Here is a 19,385-nt window from a genome sequence, read left to right as displayed (position 1 = left end):
ACATGCTCCACATTTCAGAGCACAGAGGAAGGGACTTGTCCTTCTGTCAGTCTCCAGCATGGAGATCTTGTCACCCTGGTCACATCACTGCTGCTCAAAACTCTTGGGTGCCTACCGAGTTTCTCAGAACAGTCAGGAGGAAACCCTGCCGAAGCTACCTCTCACCTGACTCAGAAACAGCCCCTTTGGTGAAGAAGCTCGGGTTGCCTGACACACAGGGGCTCACCTCCCTTCCAGGCCTTTACAGTTCTTTCCTGCGTCCTCAAAGGGCTGGCTCTGCCTGGGCCTTCAGAATGCAGAGTCTCTTCTGCATCTGGGAGCACAATGCCTCATGTTACCTACCGTCAGCTCTGGGGGTATAACTGGGACTCCTCCTTGCTAGTAGGCTGTGAGCCCCATAAGGGCAGAGGTGGAATCTGGGTTTCTGCTTCAGGCTATACTCGTGGTCCCTGGCCCACAAATGGTCAGCAGTAAATAACCACGGAGTGAAGGAGGTAGCAGCCATCCTCTGGGATCCCATACGCCCTGTGTTTCTCTCCTGTCACACTGAGCCTCCTAAAAGAGTGTACCTGTGTCCCTCCTTGCACCATCAGGCTGGAGTTAGACGCAGCAACATCTCAACTGCTCTAACAAGCAAAACCTTCTGCTGGTGACCTTCTAAGACCCTAACCCAGCCTCAGGGCAGACTTACTCGCCAGGATGCGGGGGCTGAGGGCTGGCCACCTGATTCTGCTTGGCCTTCTGCTCCATTCTGGCCTCAATTTCCCGTTTTTTCTGAGCAATGAGCTCCTCCTGGTGAAGGATGTTCATGTTCATTTTTCCAGACTTGGGAGGAGCAACCCCAAACCACCGGTTAGCCTTTCCTGAGGAGGGAAAAGAAGTACATCAGAAATCACCTTTGCTCTGAAGAAATACAGATGACCGACAGGTACATGAAAAGATGCTCAACAATGCTAACTATGAGAGAAATGCAAATCAAAACTACAGCGAGGTACTGCCTCACACCACTCAGGATGACCATCATTAAAAAGTCCACAGAAAACATATATTAGAGAGGATGTGGAGAAAAGGGAACCTTCCTATACTGTGGGTGAGAATGAAAGTTGGTGCAGCCATTATGGAAAACAGTATGAAGGTTCCTCAGAACACTAAAAATAGAATTACCATATGCTCTTGCAATAACACTCCCGGGCATGTATTGAGACAAAACTATAATTCAAAAACATACATGAACTCCTATGCTCACAGCAGCACTCTTTACAACAGCCAAGACACAGAAACAACCTAAACAACCACCGACAAATGAATGGAAAAAGACGTCACATGTGTGTACGATGGAGCATCACTCAGCCACAAAAAATAGTGAGATAATGCCACTTGCAGCAACATGGATACAACCAGAGATTATCATACTCAGTGAAGTAATTCAGAAAGACAAATACCATACAATCACTTCTACTTGGAATCTAAAATATGACAGAAGTGCACCTGTCTATAAAACAGAAACAGAATCAGGGACATAGAGAATAGGCTGGTGTTTGGATGAGGAGTCTGGGATTACCAGATGCAAACTCGTATTTATAGAATACATAAACAACCAGGTCCTACTGTACAGTACAGACAAGGATATTCATAACCTGTGATATAATGCAAAAGAACATGGAAAAGAATGTGTATATATATATGTATAACTGAATTCACTATGCTGTACAGTAATAATAAACACAACACTACAATTCAACTATACCTCAAAAAAAATAAATTAAAAAAAAAAAGAAAGAAACAAATCACCTTGGCTCCACAAACATGCCCAGCAGCTGCTACATTGTGTGGCCCAGATGCTTCTTGCCTGCAGCAAGTGGCATTCAGATTGACATTCATTCACATTCACACATCTGTTCATTTGTTTAGCAAGCATTTACTGAGTTAGGCACTGGGTGCTGTACTTGGTGCTAAACAAGACAGATGGAGCTCTGCTCATGTGCGATTCACCTCTGGCTGAGGATACAATAGACTTACAACAAGAAAGTAGTTGCAAAATCGTTAAGAGCTCTCTGCTGGAAACAAACAAAAATGGTGAGAAGGAATAACAGAGAAACACCTATAGAGCTAAGGCAGCCAGAAAATAGCCGTTAGAAGGGGGGACATTTAAGCTAAAACCAGAAAGATAAAGAGCCGGCTTCCTGAAAAGCCACACGGGGACTGACCTGGGCAGAGCAAGAAGCCCAAGGGACCAGCAAGGGTCCAATGTGGTTAGACGGGACAGTTCCGGGGTGGGCCTCACAGGGAGTGGTGGGAGAAGATAGGGAGTCTGAGTTTTACTTAAAGGGTTTTAAGAAGCCACAGGGGAGTATTAAGCTGATAAGATCCAACTGGTACTTTTATTTGTAAGATCATTCCGGCTACTGATTCGACAGAGTAAGGAGGAGACAACCAGGAGGCTTACTGGCTGTAAGCAAAAGATGATGGTGTCTTCAGACAAGGGTGGTAGTTGTGGAGATAGAAAAGCCACCTTGAAGGTTCCTCGTGGGGCTCAAAATAAAATCCAAACTCTGAAAGCTGATTTTCAAGACCCTCCCAGAGATAACCCCCATTCCCACTTCCAGCTCATCCCTGATATTCCTCAAAATAACAAACTCTCAAGGCCTTTGCACTTGCTGTTCCTCTCTCCATGGAAGGCTCTGACTTCCAATAGTTGGCACCTTCTCATCTCAAATGTCTTCTGCTCAAAAAGGCCTTCCCTGACCACTCAATCTCAGCAGCCTCCATTCCACTCTCTCAAGTCACTATAACTCTCCTCCTTGTGCATTGCATGATGCCTCGGTAAAAATAACCTTCAGTAAGACACGACCCCATTTTGGATACCACTGCATCCTCAGCAACTAACACTGTGCCTAGCACATAAAGAATATTTGTTGAATGCATACCAGTCTGGGGGCGCTAGAACTAGGAGAGAGGGAGGGGCAAGGTTTATGGTAAAAGGGGGAGCTCTGAAGACCCAGAAAAATGTGTACAGGGAGTCAGAGTGCAGTTCGGAAAAGCAGCTTTTCCAGAAAGTGGGATAGAGGCCAGGAAGGAGCTACTACGAAGAGGGGGCGCAGAACAGCCGAAGGTTGCCGCTGGCTCGGGGAGCGGAGCTTGGAGCAGCCTTTAAGGTGGTTAGCTCGGAAAGCACGCGCAGAGCAGATATCGGCGGTGGCCTTTGAGGAAAGCCTGGCGTCCTCACCAAACCAGCGGTGGGGGCGGGGAGGATAACTGGGTCTGGGGGGGGGGGGTGGTCCCAGGAGACTGGGATGGTGCAGAAGCCGCCTCTTCCAGACGCCTGGAGGCTGAGGCTAAGGGCCAAAGGGTTGAGATAGGCCCGACGGGAAGGCGAAGCAAAGACGCGTAGCCGAAGGACCCAGGCGGACGCTTGAGGGGAGGCGGGGGCTGTTACCTGCAACATCCCGGTTGTCCATCTTGAGACTCATCCAATCCCACAATGCTCCAGCGCCACCGGAGGGGGGGGGGGCTTGTTATAGTTAGCTTGGCCTGATGGGAGATGTAGTCCACCTCGGCAAGCCAAGCCCTACCATTGCTTGGACACCTGGGGTCTTCCCCGCAGGGACGCAAACCTCAGCCCATCGGAAATCTCTGGTCTCAGTTACGCGGACCAGAGAATGTCGCTTTTCTCAGACCTTCCTGGAGACGCGGTCACTTCAAACTCAAACTACATATTCCAGGATGCTTTGTGCAGCAGCTCTCGCGAGAAGGGCGAGGAGCTCCGGCCCCTCCCCACGCGCCTGTTTCCGCCTCCCTGTGGCGGCGGCTTGTTGTTGTAGAGGCTAAAATGGCGGCTCAGGCTGCGGCAGCCGCTCAGGCTGCGGCGGCCCAAGCCGCGCAGGCCGAGGCGGCTGAGTCGTGGTACCTGGCGCTCTTGGGTTTTGCCGAGCACTTCCGCACTTCCAGCCCGCCCAAGATCCGCCTGTGCGTGCACTGCTTGCAGGCCGTGTTCCCCTTCAAGCCGCCTCAGCGCATTGAGGCCCGAACACATCTGCAACTCGGCTCGGTGCTCTACCACCACACCAAGAACAGCGAGCAGGCGCGCAGCCACCTGGAGAAGGCGGTGAGCGTGGGCTGGGCCGCGAGGGAGGAGGCACAGGTTCCTTTCCGAGCTTGAGTTGACGGGCCGCGACCCTGGCGGGCGGGGGCCGCCGCCGGGCCGCTCCTCTGGAACCTGGGGCGTGACTTCCGCACGAGCAGCAAGACCCCCTAAGCTGTTAGCGTCTTAGGGGATCCGAGGGCCTCGCCCCGTACCTTACTTGGTATTTCTGGTGACAGCAGAGGCCTAGGACTCCGCTCAGGGTACTCCGAGATTTGCCTCTTTCACGAGCAATAGGGTCCCCAAATTCTTTAGGTTTTCAAGATGATGTCATTTTGGGGAATCTCTGGGGACGCCGCCAGATCGGCCAGTGAGTCCTGTAGCTTCTAGCTCCTCAGGGCTCAGCGCTGGGAGCTTCAGCCTGAACGCACCCTTCTGAGGTGACTCGGGATAGGGGAGGGTCCAGGTAACCCCAGGTAACAGTCCAGGCATCCTTTGAGAACCTGAAATTTGGCTTCTGAGGAAATCTAGGAAGGTCTCGCCCAGGACATAGACGTCTGAGAAGGACTTCCAGACGGAAGATACTGTGCCCCCATTAGTGATGAGGGGAGTCATAGGCGGGAGGCAGACCCTAGAGATGGTGGTTTGATGTCTTGAAAAAAGCAGAACTGAGGATTGCGGGGTCTCAATTCCAGGGCTCAGGATTCCTGCTTTCTCTACAACCACCTGTGAGTTCTCTTCCTCCCGCAACCACTGGTCCGTCCCCTTCAGAAGGCAGGCCCCATCTTCCCACGATGACTTGTGGTATCTTGGTGCCCCAAAGAATGTGGGAAAGTGGCCATCCCTCTGCCCTCTGGGGCTGTGGAGTTGTTCCTTTCAGAGCAACACTGTGCTCCTGTCAGACGGTGTTTCCAAATGCCATTTACATTTATTTAGCTTAGAGAAGAGACTTCTTGAGTAGAATCAACGACCATGTAAAAAATGTCTTGATCCGAGGTAAATCTGAATTCACCTGTGGCTAGTAACAAGTTGCCTTGGGGAGAAAAATCAGATCTGTGTTTTGCAGACTGTAGAGTTGGAAGGGGCTTTTGTCCTTGCTTGATCCTCTTCCTTGTTTAAGGAGTGATGCAGTATGGGCCCTGAGAGGTGAAGTGATTTGCCCAAAGCCACACAGCAAGTTATTAACAAAATTGGTCTAACAGGAAGGCTCAAGACCACCAGGGTGGATGCCACGACATTAAGTCGTCATTTTTGTGAAGTTTGTTTCTTCCGTTCGGCAGATATTTAATCAGCTCACACTGGGTACCAAGTCCTGTTCTAGGTGCTGGGGATCAGCAGTGACTAATAAAACAGTCCCTGCCCACATAAGCTTGTGTTTTTGTGAGGGAGACAATGAATATGTGGTGAAAGATTAGGCAGTGTTCGAAGAACCATTAAACAGGTGGACCAGGGTGAAGGTTGGAGTTGACAGGAAGCTATTTTTGGCAAAGGTAATCAGGGAATCTCTATTTGTGGGAGTGACCTTGGAACAGAGGCCTGAATGAGGTGGAGGAGGCAAGCCTTGAGGAACTGCTCCAGGTTTCAGGTCAATCCCTAGAAGTACCCCAGTTGTCAGTGACTAGTTGATATCATGGTTTTTCCTAGACAGCGATGAGGCTGAGAGCAAATGAAGTGTCAGGCTTCGTTGGGTGTATGAACGGTGGAGGCTGTGACTGCTGAGGCCTGGCAGCCCAGGGCCTTTAATAGGTATGCTGGTTATAAAGCTGTCCCTTCTCTCAATTAACAACAAATCCTGCCACCTCCTTTCTCTGGTCTCCAGGCCATTCAGCCTGTTTTTTTTCTTTTTTTTAATTGAAATATTATGGGTTTTTTTTTTTTTTTTTTTAATTTTGTTTGGCTGTGCTGTGTGGCTTATAGGATCTTAGTTTCCTAACTGGGGATTGAACCCAGGCCACAACTCAGTGAAAGCACTGAGTCCTAACCATTCAACTGTCAGGGAATTCCCAGTTGAATTGTAGTTGACATAACAATATGGTAAGTCCCCTACAAACAAACGACTTTGGTTCTAAGAGCACATTCGCGAGTCCGATTTATTCTAAGTCCAACAAAGTTAGCCTAGGTACCCAATTAACACAACTGACTGTATAGTACTGTACTAACAGGTTTGTAATACTTTTCACACAAATACTACATAAACAGACACAAAAAAGAAAATAGTTTTAATCTTACAGTACAATACCTTGAAAAGTAGAGTAGCACAGTACAACATCTGGCATACAGGGACTGGCAGCAGTACCACCTATATCACCACTGCATTTGTACTTGCTTCTGAACATCCTGGGCTTGAAATAAAGATAGTAGTCTATCCGCTGCTGTACAGTAAAGTACACAGAAGTGCAACCACTTGTAGAGGGTGTACTCACATGATAGAGTGCGCCAGACAGGTGAACTAGCTTATGAGAGTGGACACATGAACACACAGTCACATCTTTGGAAGGTCTCAACTTGAAGGGTTCATATGTAGGGGGCTTACTGTATTGTGTTAAGTTTCAGGTATATTATGTAGAGCTTTGACATTTGCATGCGTTGTGGAATGATCACCATAATAAGTTTAGGAACCATCTGTCCTCATACAGTTATTACAGTGTTATATGGACCATATTCTTTATGCTGTGTACTACATCTCCATGGGGTTGCTTGTTTCATAACTGGAGGTTTGTACTTCTTAACCACTACCACCTATTTCACCCATCTGGCAACCGTTGTCTATTCTCTGTAATTAGTATGTTTTCATTTTGTTTGCTTATTTTGTTTTTTAGATTCCACGTATAAATGTGATCTTTGTCTGGCTTATTTGACTTAGCATAATACTTTCTAAATCCATTTATGTTGTCGCACGTGGCAAGATTTCATATTTTCTTTTAAAGGTTTTTTTAATTTGATGTGGACCTTTAAAAAAATTATTTATTGTCTGTGCTGCGTCTTTGTTGCTGTGAGCAGGCTTTCTCTAGTTGTGGCAAGCAGGAGCTACTCCTTAGCTATGGTGCATGGCCTTCTAATTGTTGTGACTTCTCTTGTTTCAGAATATGGGCTTTAAGACATGCAGACTTCATTTGTGGCACACGGGCTCAGTAGTTGAGGCACATGGGCTTAGTTGCCCTTGGCATGTGGAATCTTCACAGACCAGGGATTGAACCCATGTCCCTTGCATTGGCAGGTGGATTCTTAGTCACTGGACCACCAGGGAAATCCAAGGTTTCGTTATTTTAATGGCTGATTACTATTACCTTGTATGGTAGCCATTCCCTTCTCCAGGGGAATCTTCCTAACCCAGGCATTGAACCTGGGTCTCATGCATTGCAGGCAGATTTTTACTGTCTGAGCCACCAGGGAAGCCCCCAATATTACCTTGTATGTGTGTACCTCATTGTTTTTATCCATTCAGCAATCAATGAACACTTGGGTTGCTTCTGTAGCTTACCTATTGTATTAATAAATAATGTTGCAGTGAACAATGGGGTGCACGTTTATTTTTGAGTGTTTTTGTTTTTATCAGGTAAATACCCAAAAAGTAAAACTGCTGAATCCTGTGGTAGTTCTATTTTTTATTTTTTTTAGGAACTTCCGTACTGTTTTCAATAGTGGCTGCACGAATTAACAGTCCTTCCAACAGTGCACAAGCATCCCCTTTTCTCCACATTCTGACCAGCACTTGTTGTTTGTTGTCTTTTTGATGTTAGCCATTCTGACAGGTGCGAGGTGGTATCTCACTATGATTTTTGATTTGCATTTCCGTGATAATTACTATCTTTTCATATGTCTATTCATCTTTTCATGGCCACCTGTATGTATTCTTTGGGAAAATGTCTCTTTAGGTCCTTCATCCATTTTTTAAATTGGATTGTTTGGTTTTTTTGATGTTAAATTATAAGAGTTTTTTTGTATATTTTGGATATTAATCTCTTACTGGATATATCATTTGCAGATACAGTTGACCTTCCATATCAGTGAGTATCACATCCTTGGATTCAACTAACCAAGGATATAAGGGCTGATTATATTCATTGTGCAAATTAGGTTGATGCAAATGTAATTATAGTTTTGGACCGTGAATTTTAAATCATTATTTCTAGGCTCACACACATTATTATTAATCAAAATAGGAACCACTACAATCAACACATTTTTGCCAACAAAAAATCAGTTTGTTTATTCCTATAGTATAAAAATCCATGCTTCGAGATTTGACAAACTCTTTTTTTTTTTTTCCTTTACAAACTCTTGAAAAACATTTTCTGGTTGTGGAAGCATTCTCCCCGCAAAAAGTTGTTTAGATGCTTGAAGAAGTGGTAGTTGGTTGAAAATGGTGAATATGGTGGATGAGGCAAAACTTCATAGCCCGATTTGTTCCACTTTTGAAGCATTAGTTGTGCAACATGCAGTTGGGTGTTGTTGTCGTGAAGAATTTTTGTTGATCTACTTTTTTTTTTTTTTTTGATCTATCTTTTTTTGATAGACGCCCTTTCTGTTGACCAATGCCAGCTGCAGTTTTTGGTGCATCTCATCAATTTGCTGAGCATACTTCTCAGAGCTGTGATGGTTTTGGTGGGATATGTGAAGCTGTAGTAGATCAGACAGGCAGTAGACCACCAAAACAATGACCATGACCTTTTTTTGGTGCAAGTTTGGCTTTGGGAAGTACTTCTTCTCGGTCTAGCCACTGAGCTTGTTATTGCTGGTTGTCGTGTACAATCCACTTTTAGTCACATGTCACAATCCAATTGAGAAATGGTTTATTGTTGCATAAAATAACAGAAGACGACACTTCAGAATGAGTTTTTTTTATTTCTGGTCAGCTCATGAGGCACTCACTCACTGAGCTTTTTCACCTTTCCAATTTGCTTCAAATGCCAAGCGACCACAGAATGGTTGACATTGAGTTCTTCTCGTAAGAGGGTCAGCTTTGATGATGGCTGTCAGTTGTTGTCGTCAGCTTCCAGTGGCTGGCCACTACTTTTCTCATCTTTAAAGCTCTCGTCTCCTTTGCAGAACTTCCTGAACCCCACTGCGCTCTACATTCGTTAGCAGTTCCTAGGCCAAATGTGTTGTTGTTGTGAGTTGTCTCCTCTGCTTTATGACCTCTGTTTTGAACTCAAATAAGAAAACTGCTTGAAAAAATGAAAAAAATTTAAAAAAAGAAAATTGCTTGAATTTGCTTTTTGTCAAGCTTTTCCATAGTCTAAAATAGATATAAAATAAACAAGTAATGCTGTTAGCAAAAAAAAATAAATAAATAAAGCAAAAAAAAAGCAAAAATGTACATTAAAATGATGTATAACATAACTACATTTATTTAGAATGTATTCCAATATCAAATGGCAAATTTCAGCAATGCAAAAATACCATTACTTTTGCACCAACCCAACATGCCATTTCATATAAGGAGCTTGAATCTAGACATTTCTCCAAAGAAGATACAAAGATGGCCTCTAGGCACATGAGAAGTTGCTCAATATCGCTAGTTATTAGAGAAATGCAAATCAGAACTTCAGTGAGGTATCACCTCACATCAGTCAGAAAGACAATCATCAAAAAAAATCTATGAATACTTTTTTTTAAAGTCTACAAATAATAAATGCTAGGGAATGTGTTGAGAAAAGGAAATCCTGCTATACTGTTGGTGGGAATGTAAATTGGTGCAGCCTCTGTGGGGAACAGTATGGAGGTTCCTTAAAATCGAGTTGTCATATGCTCCAGAAGTCCCACTCTTGGGTATATATCCGGAAAAGATAAAAACTCATTCAAAAAAATACATGTGCCAGAATGTTCATAGCAGCCCTATTTATAATAGCCAAGACATGGAAGCATGCTAGATGTCCGTTGGCAGATGAATGCATGAAGAGGATGTAGTATGTGTATATATCTTGGAATATCAATCAGCCATAAAAAAGAATGGAATCAGACCATTTGCAGCAATATGGTTGGGCCTAGAGATTATCATACTAAGTGAAGTAAATCAGGCAAAGACAAATATCATGTGAGATCACTTATATGTGGGAACTAAAATATGATACAAATGAACTTTTTTCAAATAGAAACAGACTTACAGTTACAATATTACAGTTACCCAGGAGGGATAGGGGTAGGGGAAGGTTAAATTAGGAGTTTGGGATTATCAGATACAAAATACTATATATGAAATAGATAACCAACTAGTCCCTACTGTTTAGCACAAGGAACTATATTCAATATCCTGTAGTAAGCCATCATGGAAAAGAATATGAAAAACTATGCATATGTTAAGCTGAATCATTTTGATGTGTACCAGAAACTAACACAACATTGTAAGTCAACTATACTTAACAAATAAAAATATATAAGGGCTTGAGGATATATGGATTTTGCTATCCTCAAGGACTCCTGGAATCAATCCACTGAGGACAACTGTATCTTCTCCCATTCAGTAAGCTGCCTTTTTATTTTGTTAATATTTCCTTTACTATGTAAAAATCGCTTTTTAGTTTGGTGTAGTCCCATTTGGTGTAGTTCCACAAACTGTGGAAAAACTCTTAAAGAGATGGGAATACCAGATCACCTTACCTGCTTCTTGAGAAATCTGTGTGCAGTTCAAGAAGCAACAGTTAGAACGAGATATGGAACAACAGACTGGTTCCAGATGGGGAAAGGAGTACATCAAGGCTGTATATTGTCACCCTGCTTATTTAACTTATATGCAGGATACATCATGAGAAACGCTGGGCTGGATGAAGCACAAGCTGGAATCAAGATTGCCAGGAGAAATATCAATAACCTCAGATATGCAGATGACACCACCCTTGTGGCAGAAAGCAAAGAACTAAAGATCCTCTTGATGAAAGCTAAAGAGGAAAGTGAAAAAGTTGGTTTAAAACTTAGCATTCATGTAATTAGCCTCCAACTAATAAAAATAAATGGAAAAAAAAAACCTCAGCATTCAAAAAACTAAGATCATGGCATCCAGTCCGATCACTTCATGGCAAATAGATGGGGAAACAGAGACTTTGTTTTTTGGGGCTCCAGAATCGCTGCAGACGGTGACTACAGCCATGAAATTAAAAGACGCTTGCTCCTTGGAAGAAAAGCTATGACCAACCTAGACAGCATATTAAAAAGCAGAGACATTACTTTGCTGACAAAGGTTCATCTAGTCAAAGCTATGGTTTTTCCAGTAGTCATGTATGGGTGTGAGAGTTGGACTATGAAGAAATCTGAGTGCCAAAGAATTGATGCTTTTGAACTGTGGTGTTGGAGAAGACTCTTGAGTCAGACTGCAAGGAGATCCAACCAGTCAATCCTAAAGGAAATCAGTTCTGAATATTCATTGGAAGGACTGATGCTGAAGCTCCAATACTTTGGCCACCTGATGCAAAGAACTGACTCATTGGAAAAGACCCTGATGCTGGGAAAGATTGAAGGCAGGAAGAGAAGGGGATGACAGAGGGTGAGATGGTTGGATGGCGTCACTGATTTGATGGACATGAGTTTGAGCAGTCTCCGGGAGTTGGTGATGGACAGGGAAGCCTGGCGTGCTGCAGTCCATGGGGTCGCAAAGAGTCGGACATGACTGAACAACTTAACTGGGTCCCATTTGTTTATTTTTGCTTTTTTTCCCCCTTGCCTGAGGAAACATCCAAAAAATACTTCTAAGTTTTTGATATCAGAGAGTATACTGCGTATGTTTTCTTCTAGAACTATGGTTTCAGGTCTTAAATTTAAGTCTTTCGTTCATTTTGAGTTTATTTTTTTATGTAGAGTGAGAAAGTAGTCCAGTTTCTTTTTCTTATGGCTGTCCAGTTTTCTTAACACCATGTATAGAAGAAACTGTCTTTTGCCAATTTGTATTCTTCCGTCTTTTCTCATAGATTAATTGACTGTGTAAGTGTGGGTTTATTTCTGGCTTGTCTGTTCTCTTCCATTGACCTATGAGTCTGCTTTTGTGTGGATACCATACTGTTTATTACTATGGGTTTGTGGTATAATTTGAAATCATGGTGCATGATACCTCCAGCTGTGGTGTTCTCTCTAAAGGTTACTTTGGCTCTTCGGGGTCCTTTGTGTTTTCATACAATTTAAAAAATTTATTTTTGACTGAGCTGGATCTTCATTGCTCTGTGGGCTTTTTTCTAGTTGTGGAGAGATGGGGCTGCTACTCTGTAGCTGTGGTCCATGGGCTTCTCACTGCAGTGGCTTCTCTTGTTGCAGAGCACAGACTTTGAGGCATGCAGGCTTCAGTAGTTTTAGCACATGAACTCAGCAGTTGCAGCTCCCATGCTCTAGAGCACAGGCTCAGCAGTTGTGGCACATGGGCTTAGTTATTTCAAGGCATGTGGGATCTTCCTGGACCAGAGATTAAACCCTTGTCTCCTGCATTGGCAGGCACATTCTTTACCTCTGAGCCACTGGAGAAGGCCCCATACAGTTTTTAGAATTATTTGTTTTAGTTCTGTGAAAAATGTCACTGGTATTTTGAGAGGGATTGCATTGAATCTGTAGATTGACTTGTGTTGTATGCTCATTTAACAGTATCAGTTCTCCCAGTTCACAAGCACAGTATAGTTTCCATTCATTTCTGTAGTCTTCAATTTCTTTCATTGAATGTCTTAGAGTTTTCAAAGTGCAAGTCTTTTATTTCCTTGTTTAGATTTATTCATAGCTATTTTATTCTTTTTGATACAGCTTAAATGGTATTGTGTTCTAAATTTCTTTTTCTGATAGTTCATTATTAAATGTATGGAAACACAATATATTTCTGTATATTAATTTTGTATCCTGCAACTTTACTGAATTCATTTATTCTAATATTTTTTGATGGCATCTCTAGGATTTCCTGTATATTGTATTGTATCATGTGCAAACAGTGACAGTTTTGCTTCTTCCCATTCAGCCTGTTTCTAGCAGTGGTTCATAGTTATTGTATACATCGTCCTTATCATATTTTTGCCCACTCAGTGCTGTTTGAGGGAAAGGAACCATGTCTTACATTGCTTCTTTGTAGCTGCTTGGCTTTTGGACCTGTAATTTAAATTCTTACCCTTGTGGAGAGTTTTCCCTTGATTTTATAGAACCCTAAATCTTATGGGGTCTTCCACAGATCCACAGTGTAACTTCTGTAGCTCATTGTCATTATACTTGGAAATAAATCCCTTTCTCTGTCAGGTGCATCCCCAGCTGAAAGCTTGTCCAGGTTTCAGTTAAAATGCTATCTCTCTGTACTGTTTCTGTGGTTGTTTCTTTTTTTTTTTTTAATTTATTTACAGGTTTTTTAAATTTATTTTTGGCTGTGCTGGATCTTCATTGCTGTGTGGGCTTTTTTCTAGTTGCAGAGAGTGGGAGCTACTCTCCAGTTGCAGTGTGTGGGCTTCTCATTGCTGTGACCTCTCTTTTTGCGGAGCACAGGCTCTAGGGTCTGTGGGTTCAGTAGTTGAGGTTCCCAGGCTCTCGAGCACAGGCTCAATAGTTGTGGCAAAGGGGCTTAGTTGTGCCTGAGGCATATGGGATCGTCCCAGACCAGGGATTGAATCCATGTCTCCTGCATTGGCAGGCAAATTCTTCACAACTGAGCCATCAGGGAAGCCCTCTGTGGTTGTTTCTGATCTCCCTTTGTATCGTATTGCAAGCTTGCTTTCTTTAAACTTCATTCTTTTTAATTGTGCATTTTTTCCAAATCAGGCAGCTGTCAACTTTTTTTCTTTCTTTTCGTTCTTTACTAGGTAAAGAATCATATATGTACTATAGGTAAAAATTTTAATTGATCTTTAAACTTGGTACCACATTTCTCTTCCTTATCTATTATTTTCATCATCTTTTGCTTTCCGTATAAGAGACTAACTGTGTGTGTGTGTGTGTGCACACGCGTGTATATATGTTTCAATTATTATTTCTGTTTCCTCCACTGTGTTTGTAAGCTTTCCAGAAGGAATGTGTAATAAACTCCCCCATATGCTTCATCAGTTCATTCGTTAGGAGTTCTGAGGCATGGAGGGTGTTTCGCTTGGTCCTTCGCAACTTTATCCAAATTGCAGCCATTGGTTTCTCAGTGGTACCTGCCTCTACAGGCCTTTGGATAACCTGCTGGCTGTCTCAGTCCCTGGATCTGCTCAGCAGACCGTAACTATTAGGGTACACGACAAGATACTTCACCTGAGAGCCTTCCCTTTTTGATTATGATGTGATGTGGAGGTGTCAACAGAATTCCTGACTCTCCTGGGAGAGTCACTTCTTAACTAAATTGTTCATGATTATAAGGGATGTTGCTTTACCCAGAATTTGTGAAGTCATTTCTGCAGATCCGTCAGATTTCATGCTTTTTCATTTCATTTTTGCCTTCTTATCTTCCCTCTTGCTGCACACCTCTTCCTGTGTGAATTTTCAGTCTTCTCATGTCTTATATTTACTGTTTTCCAAGCAGACAGTTCCATTTGTAGACAGTTCTTGTTTCAGTCATTTGTGCTTCCACTGTGGAATTGAGAATCTGCATATCTGTATTTAGATGTGTATTCATTTCCCCCTTAACTTTTTTGCTTTTGATTATATTACCTTTTATCTCTTGATGTGGAACATACATCGTTATGCTTATGCTTTCCTGATTTGAAAGCCAAAGAGGAAGGAGTAAATGCCTCTTCTCTGGAATGGATTTCCATTGTTTGCTATAATCCAGGCAGTCATCCTTTGGATGATGTGCTTTTCTAACTGCAGTATCTGTGTTAATGCTAGTTTGGTTTCTCTGTGTATTTTCAATGGGGCTACTTTTTAGTGGTTGTTTGACTTAGAAAGCTGCTCCAAACTGTGCCAGTCAGACACTCCTTCATTCTGCTTCCAGGTTTAGCCAGAGTCTATAGCTACCTTCCCGGCAAGTGATTAAAAGCTTTCTTTTTTTCTCAAGGGCCCTACAGGGCTCACTTCTGGGCCTTTCATCATCAGGCACAGCTGAAGCAAATCTTTCATTTTAGGACAGAGGTCCCCAGCCTCTTTGGCACCAGGAACCGGTTTCGTGGAAGACAGTTTTTCCATGGACTGGGGTGGGAGAGGGGGATGGTTTGGGGATGATTCAAACACACTACCATTTATTGTGCACTTCATTTGTATTATTATTAACATCAACTCCACCTCAGATCACCAGGCATTAGATCCTGAAGGTTGCGGACCTCGGCTTTAGGATCATGCCCGTGTCCTGGTAAATTCCATGCCACGTCAGTCAGGAGCAGAACGTGGTGCAGAAACTGCATTTGTATAACTTGGTGTTAAGCATTTCCACAGAAAAATATCTGTGCCTCTTCATGTTTGCATTTCCATTTTCTCCGCTCATTCTCTGGGTCTCCTCTGACTTTAGAATGTGAAATGTATTTAGGAACCATCACTTCATGATTCTAGCAACTTGACCCCTGACTCCCCGGTAGCCTCTACTTCTGGTTTATGCCTAGGAATTACAGCATTGTTGCAGCCTTCCACAGACCAGGCCCACTGTTCATGCTTCTTGGAGCACTGTCTCTTTGGATCCTCACCAAACGCACAAGGTCGAAACCATTTCCAACTTGCTGATGACAGTACTGACTAGGCTGCTTGTAGCCATGGTCACATGGAGAGAGGCAAGGCTGGCTCCTAAACGCTGAGCTTCCTTCCCAGAGGAATTGCAGTGGATAACTTTTTCTACACATTTTGGTGATTTAAGTTTTTTTTTTAAGTTACCTTGGTTACGAGGTATAAGAAACCTTAAAACACTCTCAGCCTTGTGCTCTCTTCAGCAGCACCTGTACTAAACTTAGAATGATACAGAGAAGATAAGCATGACCCTTGTGTAAGGATGACAAACAAATTCATGAACATTACATATATTGGGGGGCCAATGGGGGGCCAAATTCTGTTATTTGCATGTGTAATCCCCTCTAATAAACTTAGGTGCTCAGAAATTTAAAAAGAAAACAACAAACAAAAAGCCCACTCTCAACTCTCAAGTGAATGTTCTAAGGAACCAGAGGTCTGCTGATCCCAGCCCTTCCACCCCCTCAGGGTGCATGCTGGCCCTGTGGTGACCCTTGCTTTCCCTGAGAACCCTAAGGCGACCCCAGAGGCTTCTGGTAGAATCATTCACCTCTCTGCCTCACTCCTGCAGGCTCCCTGGCAGTGAAGGGGGCTCTTTGGCTGCTTTCCCATGTCAAGGGAGAAAACATAAAAACTGTATTTTAATGTTACAAAGTAAAACATATGATGAGGTAGCAACCTTGGGTAAGGTATCCTATGTACTTCTATTTGTGACATGGATGTATTTTCTATAATAATGTCTATAGATTTCTGATTATGAATGTATATTGCAAGGTTTAAAAAGACACAAAAGCAGAGTGATTTGATTGACTTCTGACTGACAAGCCTTAGGAAATGACTGGTTCACCTTGACATTGAGCTGTCCTACAGCTTTAGGAATGGGTCATCTCATGGGGACAGCTCAAGGTGTCACTGACAGTGATGCCTGAGCAAGAAGTGGTGACGTTTGAAGACGAGATGTCTTAATGCCATTTAATAGTAGAATTTTGTGTTTATAAGGCGTAAGCCTCAATTCTGTGGCTTTTTGTACAGAAGGAAGCCCTCATTTCCTGGTGATGCTAGATAAAGTCATCATTTGTGCAACAAATGTTTCCTGAGAACCTCCCATGTGTCAGCCTATTTTAGCACTGGGGACACATGATGAGGAACATTATGGGGCTTTATCTAACGTCCCTCATCTGTGTGTGTGGGACAGGGCCACAGTGCATGCATGGGAGAATAGTGGCAGGTCGTGGCTCTGGGAAATGGATGCTAAGGACCACTAGGATTTGTCTCCTCCAGGACTTGAAGCATTGCTAACTCCCATGAGGGTCCACATCTCAAACGTCATCCTCTGGCTCCAAGAGCAGTACTCCTGACATCCTCTTACGCTGACAGACAAAGCCTTCCAGAAGATGTGCGTCTTAAACCTTTGGACTTCTTACCTCCTGGCTCTCCTGGTGGTCATTCGAGGCCCCAGAGGGGTGTGATGCTCTTTCTCCAGCCCTTAGGTCAGAAAAGAGAGAACTGGCAGAGACAGAAACTGATCACTAACAGACACATCTGACTCAGAGAAAAGAGGTGTCAGTGGAGTCCAGCCTGAGTGTCTACTGAATAGATGCTGACCACACAAAAGCTCTAAATGAGGAGACATTTGATGGGCCTGGGTAGGCCTGGGCCTGGCAGCACAGCCCAAGACACTGGAGAAGCAGGCATGGCAGCGGCCTCGTCGGGCAGTGGGCAGCTGGCTGTGTCCCTTCTCATCTGCCACCATGGACATAGTTTTTTGTGGGCTGTCCTCACCTCTGGATCTGGAGTGTGCCTTGTGCGGTGAGATCAAATTGCCAACATATGTTAGATCACTCAAAAAGCAAGAGAGTTCCAGGAAAACATCTACTTCTGCTTTATTGACTGTCCCAAAGCCTTTGATTGTGTGGATCACAATAAATTGTGGAAAATTCTTAAAGAGATGGGAATACCAGATCACCTTACCTGCCTCCTGAGAAGTCTGTATGCAGGTCAAGAAGCAACAATTAGAACCGGATATGGAACAAACTGGTCCAAATGGGGAAAGGAGTATGTCAAGGCTGTATATTGTCACCCTGCTTATTTAGCTTATATGTGGAATACATCATGCAAAATGCCGGGCTAGATGAAGCACATGCTGGAATCAAGATTGCCAGGAGAAATGTCAATAACCTCAGATACACAGATGACACCACCTTTGTAGCAGGAAGTGAAGAAGAACTAAAGAGCTTCTTGATGAAAGCTAAAGAAGAAAGTGAAAAAGTTGGCTTAAAACTCAACATTCAAAAAACCAAGATCATGGCATCCAGTCCGATCACTTCATGGCAAATAGATGGGGAAACAGAGACTTTGTTTTTTGGGGCTCCAGAATCGCTGCAGACGGTGACTACAGCCATGAAATTAAAAGACGCTTGCTCCTTGGAAGAAAAGCTATGACCAACCTAGACAGCATATTAAAAAGCAGAGACATTACTTTGCTGACAAAGGTTCATCTAGTCAAAGCTATGGTTTTTCCAGTAGTCATGTATGGGTGTGAGAGTTGGACTATGAAGAAAGCTGAGTGCCAAAGAATTGATGCTTTTGAACTGTGGTGTTGGAGAAGACTCTTGAGTCCCTTAGACTGCAAGGAGATCCAACCAGTCAATCCTAAAGGAAATCAGTTCTGAATATTCATTGGAAGGACTGATGCTGAAGCTCCAATACTTTGGCCACCTGATGCAAAGAACTGACTCATTGGAAAAGACCCTGATGCTGGGAAAGATTGAAGGCAGGAAGAGAAGGGGATGACAGAGGGTGAGATGGTTGGATGGCGTCACTGATTTGATGGACATGAGTTTGAGCAGTCTCCGGGAGTTGGTGATGGACAGGGAAGCCTGGCGTGCTGCAGTCCATGGGGTCGCAAAGAGTCAGACATGACTGAGTGACTGAACTGAACTGAACTTGTTGGGTGAGAAGAGCATCCCTGGGCCACAAACTAAAAAAGAAGGCTTCTTCAGTCCACTGGAAGAGTTTTACTTCGTCTTGTTGCCCTCTTCACCTCTTTTGAGGGGCAGTGACACTCAGGTGTGGTCAGCTTTGTGCCAGGTCCTGAGATGTGGCTAGGTTTGACTTGGAAACTCCTGTGCGTGGTGGGTTTACCCACTCTGCCTTGGCTACCAGACTAAGTTGTTCAGAGCAGGCCACACGGAGCTCCAAGTGGAAGGCAAATGCTTCCCGTGTGTGTGTGTTTATCCACCGTGTACTCTCTCTAAAGGGCTCCCCTTGAGCATGAAGGCCTTGCCCCAGACAGGTGTTACTTACATGTGAAGATTGAGTCATGGAACTTCCGAATCTCAAGGTTGGACCAGGTCTTAGCATGTCCCTAACCCAGCTTTTTAGTCACATAGTATCCTCCAGTTGTCCCTTCCAATTGGTGGCCTTCAGGAGTGAGCATCTCTTGCTGAATGCTGAGTGAGAAGGAGTGGCTTCTGTAGAATGCAAGCCCCTACTTCTGTGTTTACCAGCTTTGTGACATCACACACATGGCTGGATCTGAGCCTGTCCTCACTGTCTCTGTAGATGGCCTCCAGCCAAGGAGCCTCACTCTGGGGCCACACTCATGGCAGCAGTCACTGGCCATGTCTCTCTGGGAACCCTGAGCTCCTCCAGGCCTTGTTGCCTGGGGAGGGTACACTCGGTCTGGTTGCAGAGTGCCTTTTGCCTGGGCTCTGTGTGCACACGT

General features: G+C 43.9%; 2 protein-coding genes and 1 non-coding gene across 5 annotated transcripts in view; 2 read left to right on the top strand and 1 right to left on the bottom strand.

Moving 5' to 3' along the window:
* SUGP1 (SURP and G-patch domain containing 1) overlaps nt 1-3,474 on the bottom strand; it is a 30,064-nt gene extending 26,590 nt beyond the window's left edge. For both annotated transcript variants that reach the window (XM_065917350.1, XM_065917351.1), the window contains exons 1-2: nt 3,437-3,474; nt 692-863 (exon numbers count right to left, since the gene is read on the bottom strand). In XM_065917350.1, coding sequence (XP_065773422.1) covers nt 692-863; nt 3,437-3,470 — 206 coding nt within the window. In that variant the 5' untranslated portion in view covers nt 3,471-3,474. The remainder of the gene's footprint in view (nt 1-691; nt 864-3,436) is intronic.
* A 322-nt stretch (nt 3,475-3,796) lies between these two features.
* MAU2 (MAU2 sister chromatid cohesion factor) overlaps nt 3,797-19,385 on the top strand; it is a 34,319-nt gene continuing 18,730 nt past the window's right edge. For both annotated transcript variants that reach the window (XM_065917349.1, XM_065917348.1), the window contains exon 1: nt 3,797-4,105. In XM_065917349.1, the coding sequence (XP_065773421.1) occupies nt 3,830-4,105 (276 nt within the window). In that variant the 5' untranslated portion in view covers nt 3,797-3,829. The remainder of the gene's footprint in view (nt 4,106-19,385) is intronic.
* LOC136156750 (U6 spliceosomal RNA) lies at nt 15,849-15,954 on the top strand. Its single transcript, XR_010661233.1, has one exon. It is a non-coding gene; the product is annotated as a U6 spliceosomal RNA (small nuclear RNA).

This window comes from Muntiacus reevesi, chromosome 1, assembly GCF_963930625.1.
Source record: "Muntiacus reevesi chromosome 1, mMunRee1.1, whole genome shotgun sequence".
Taxonomy (NCBI): Eukaryota; Metazoa; Chordata; class Mammalia; order Artiodactyla; family Cervidae; genus Muntiacus; species Muntiacus reevesi.
Note: the sequence above shows the minus strand (reverse complement) of the source record. Positions and strands in the feature narration are given on the sequence as shown.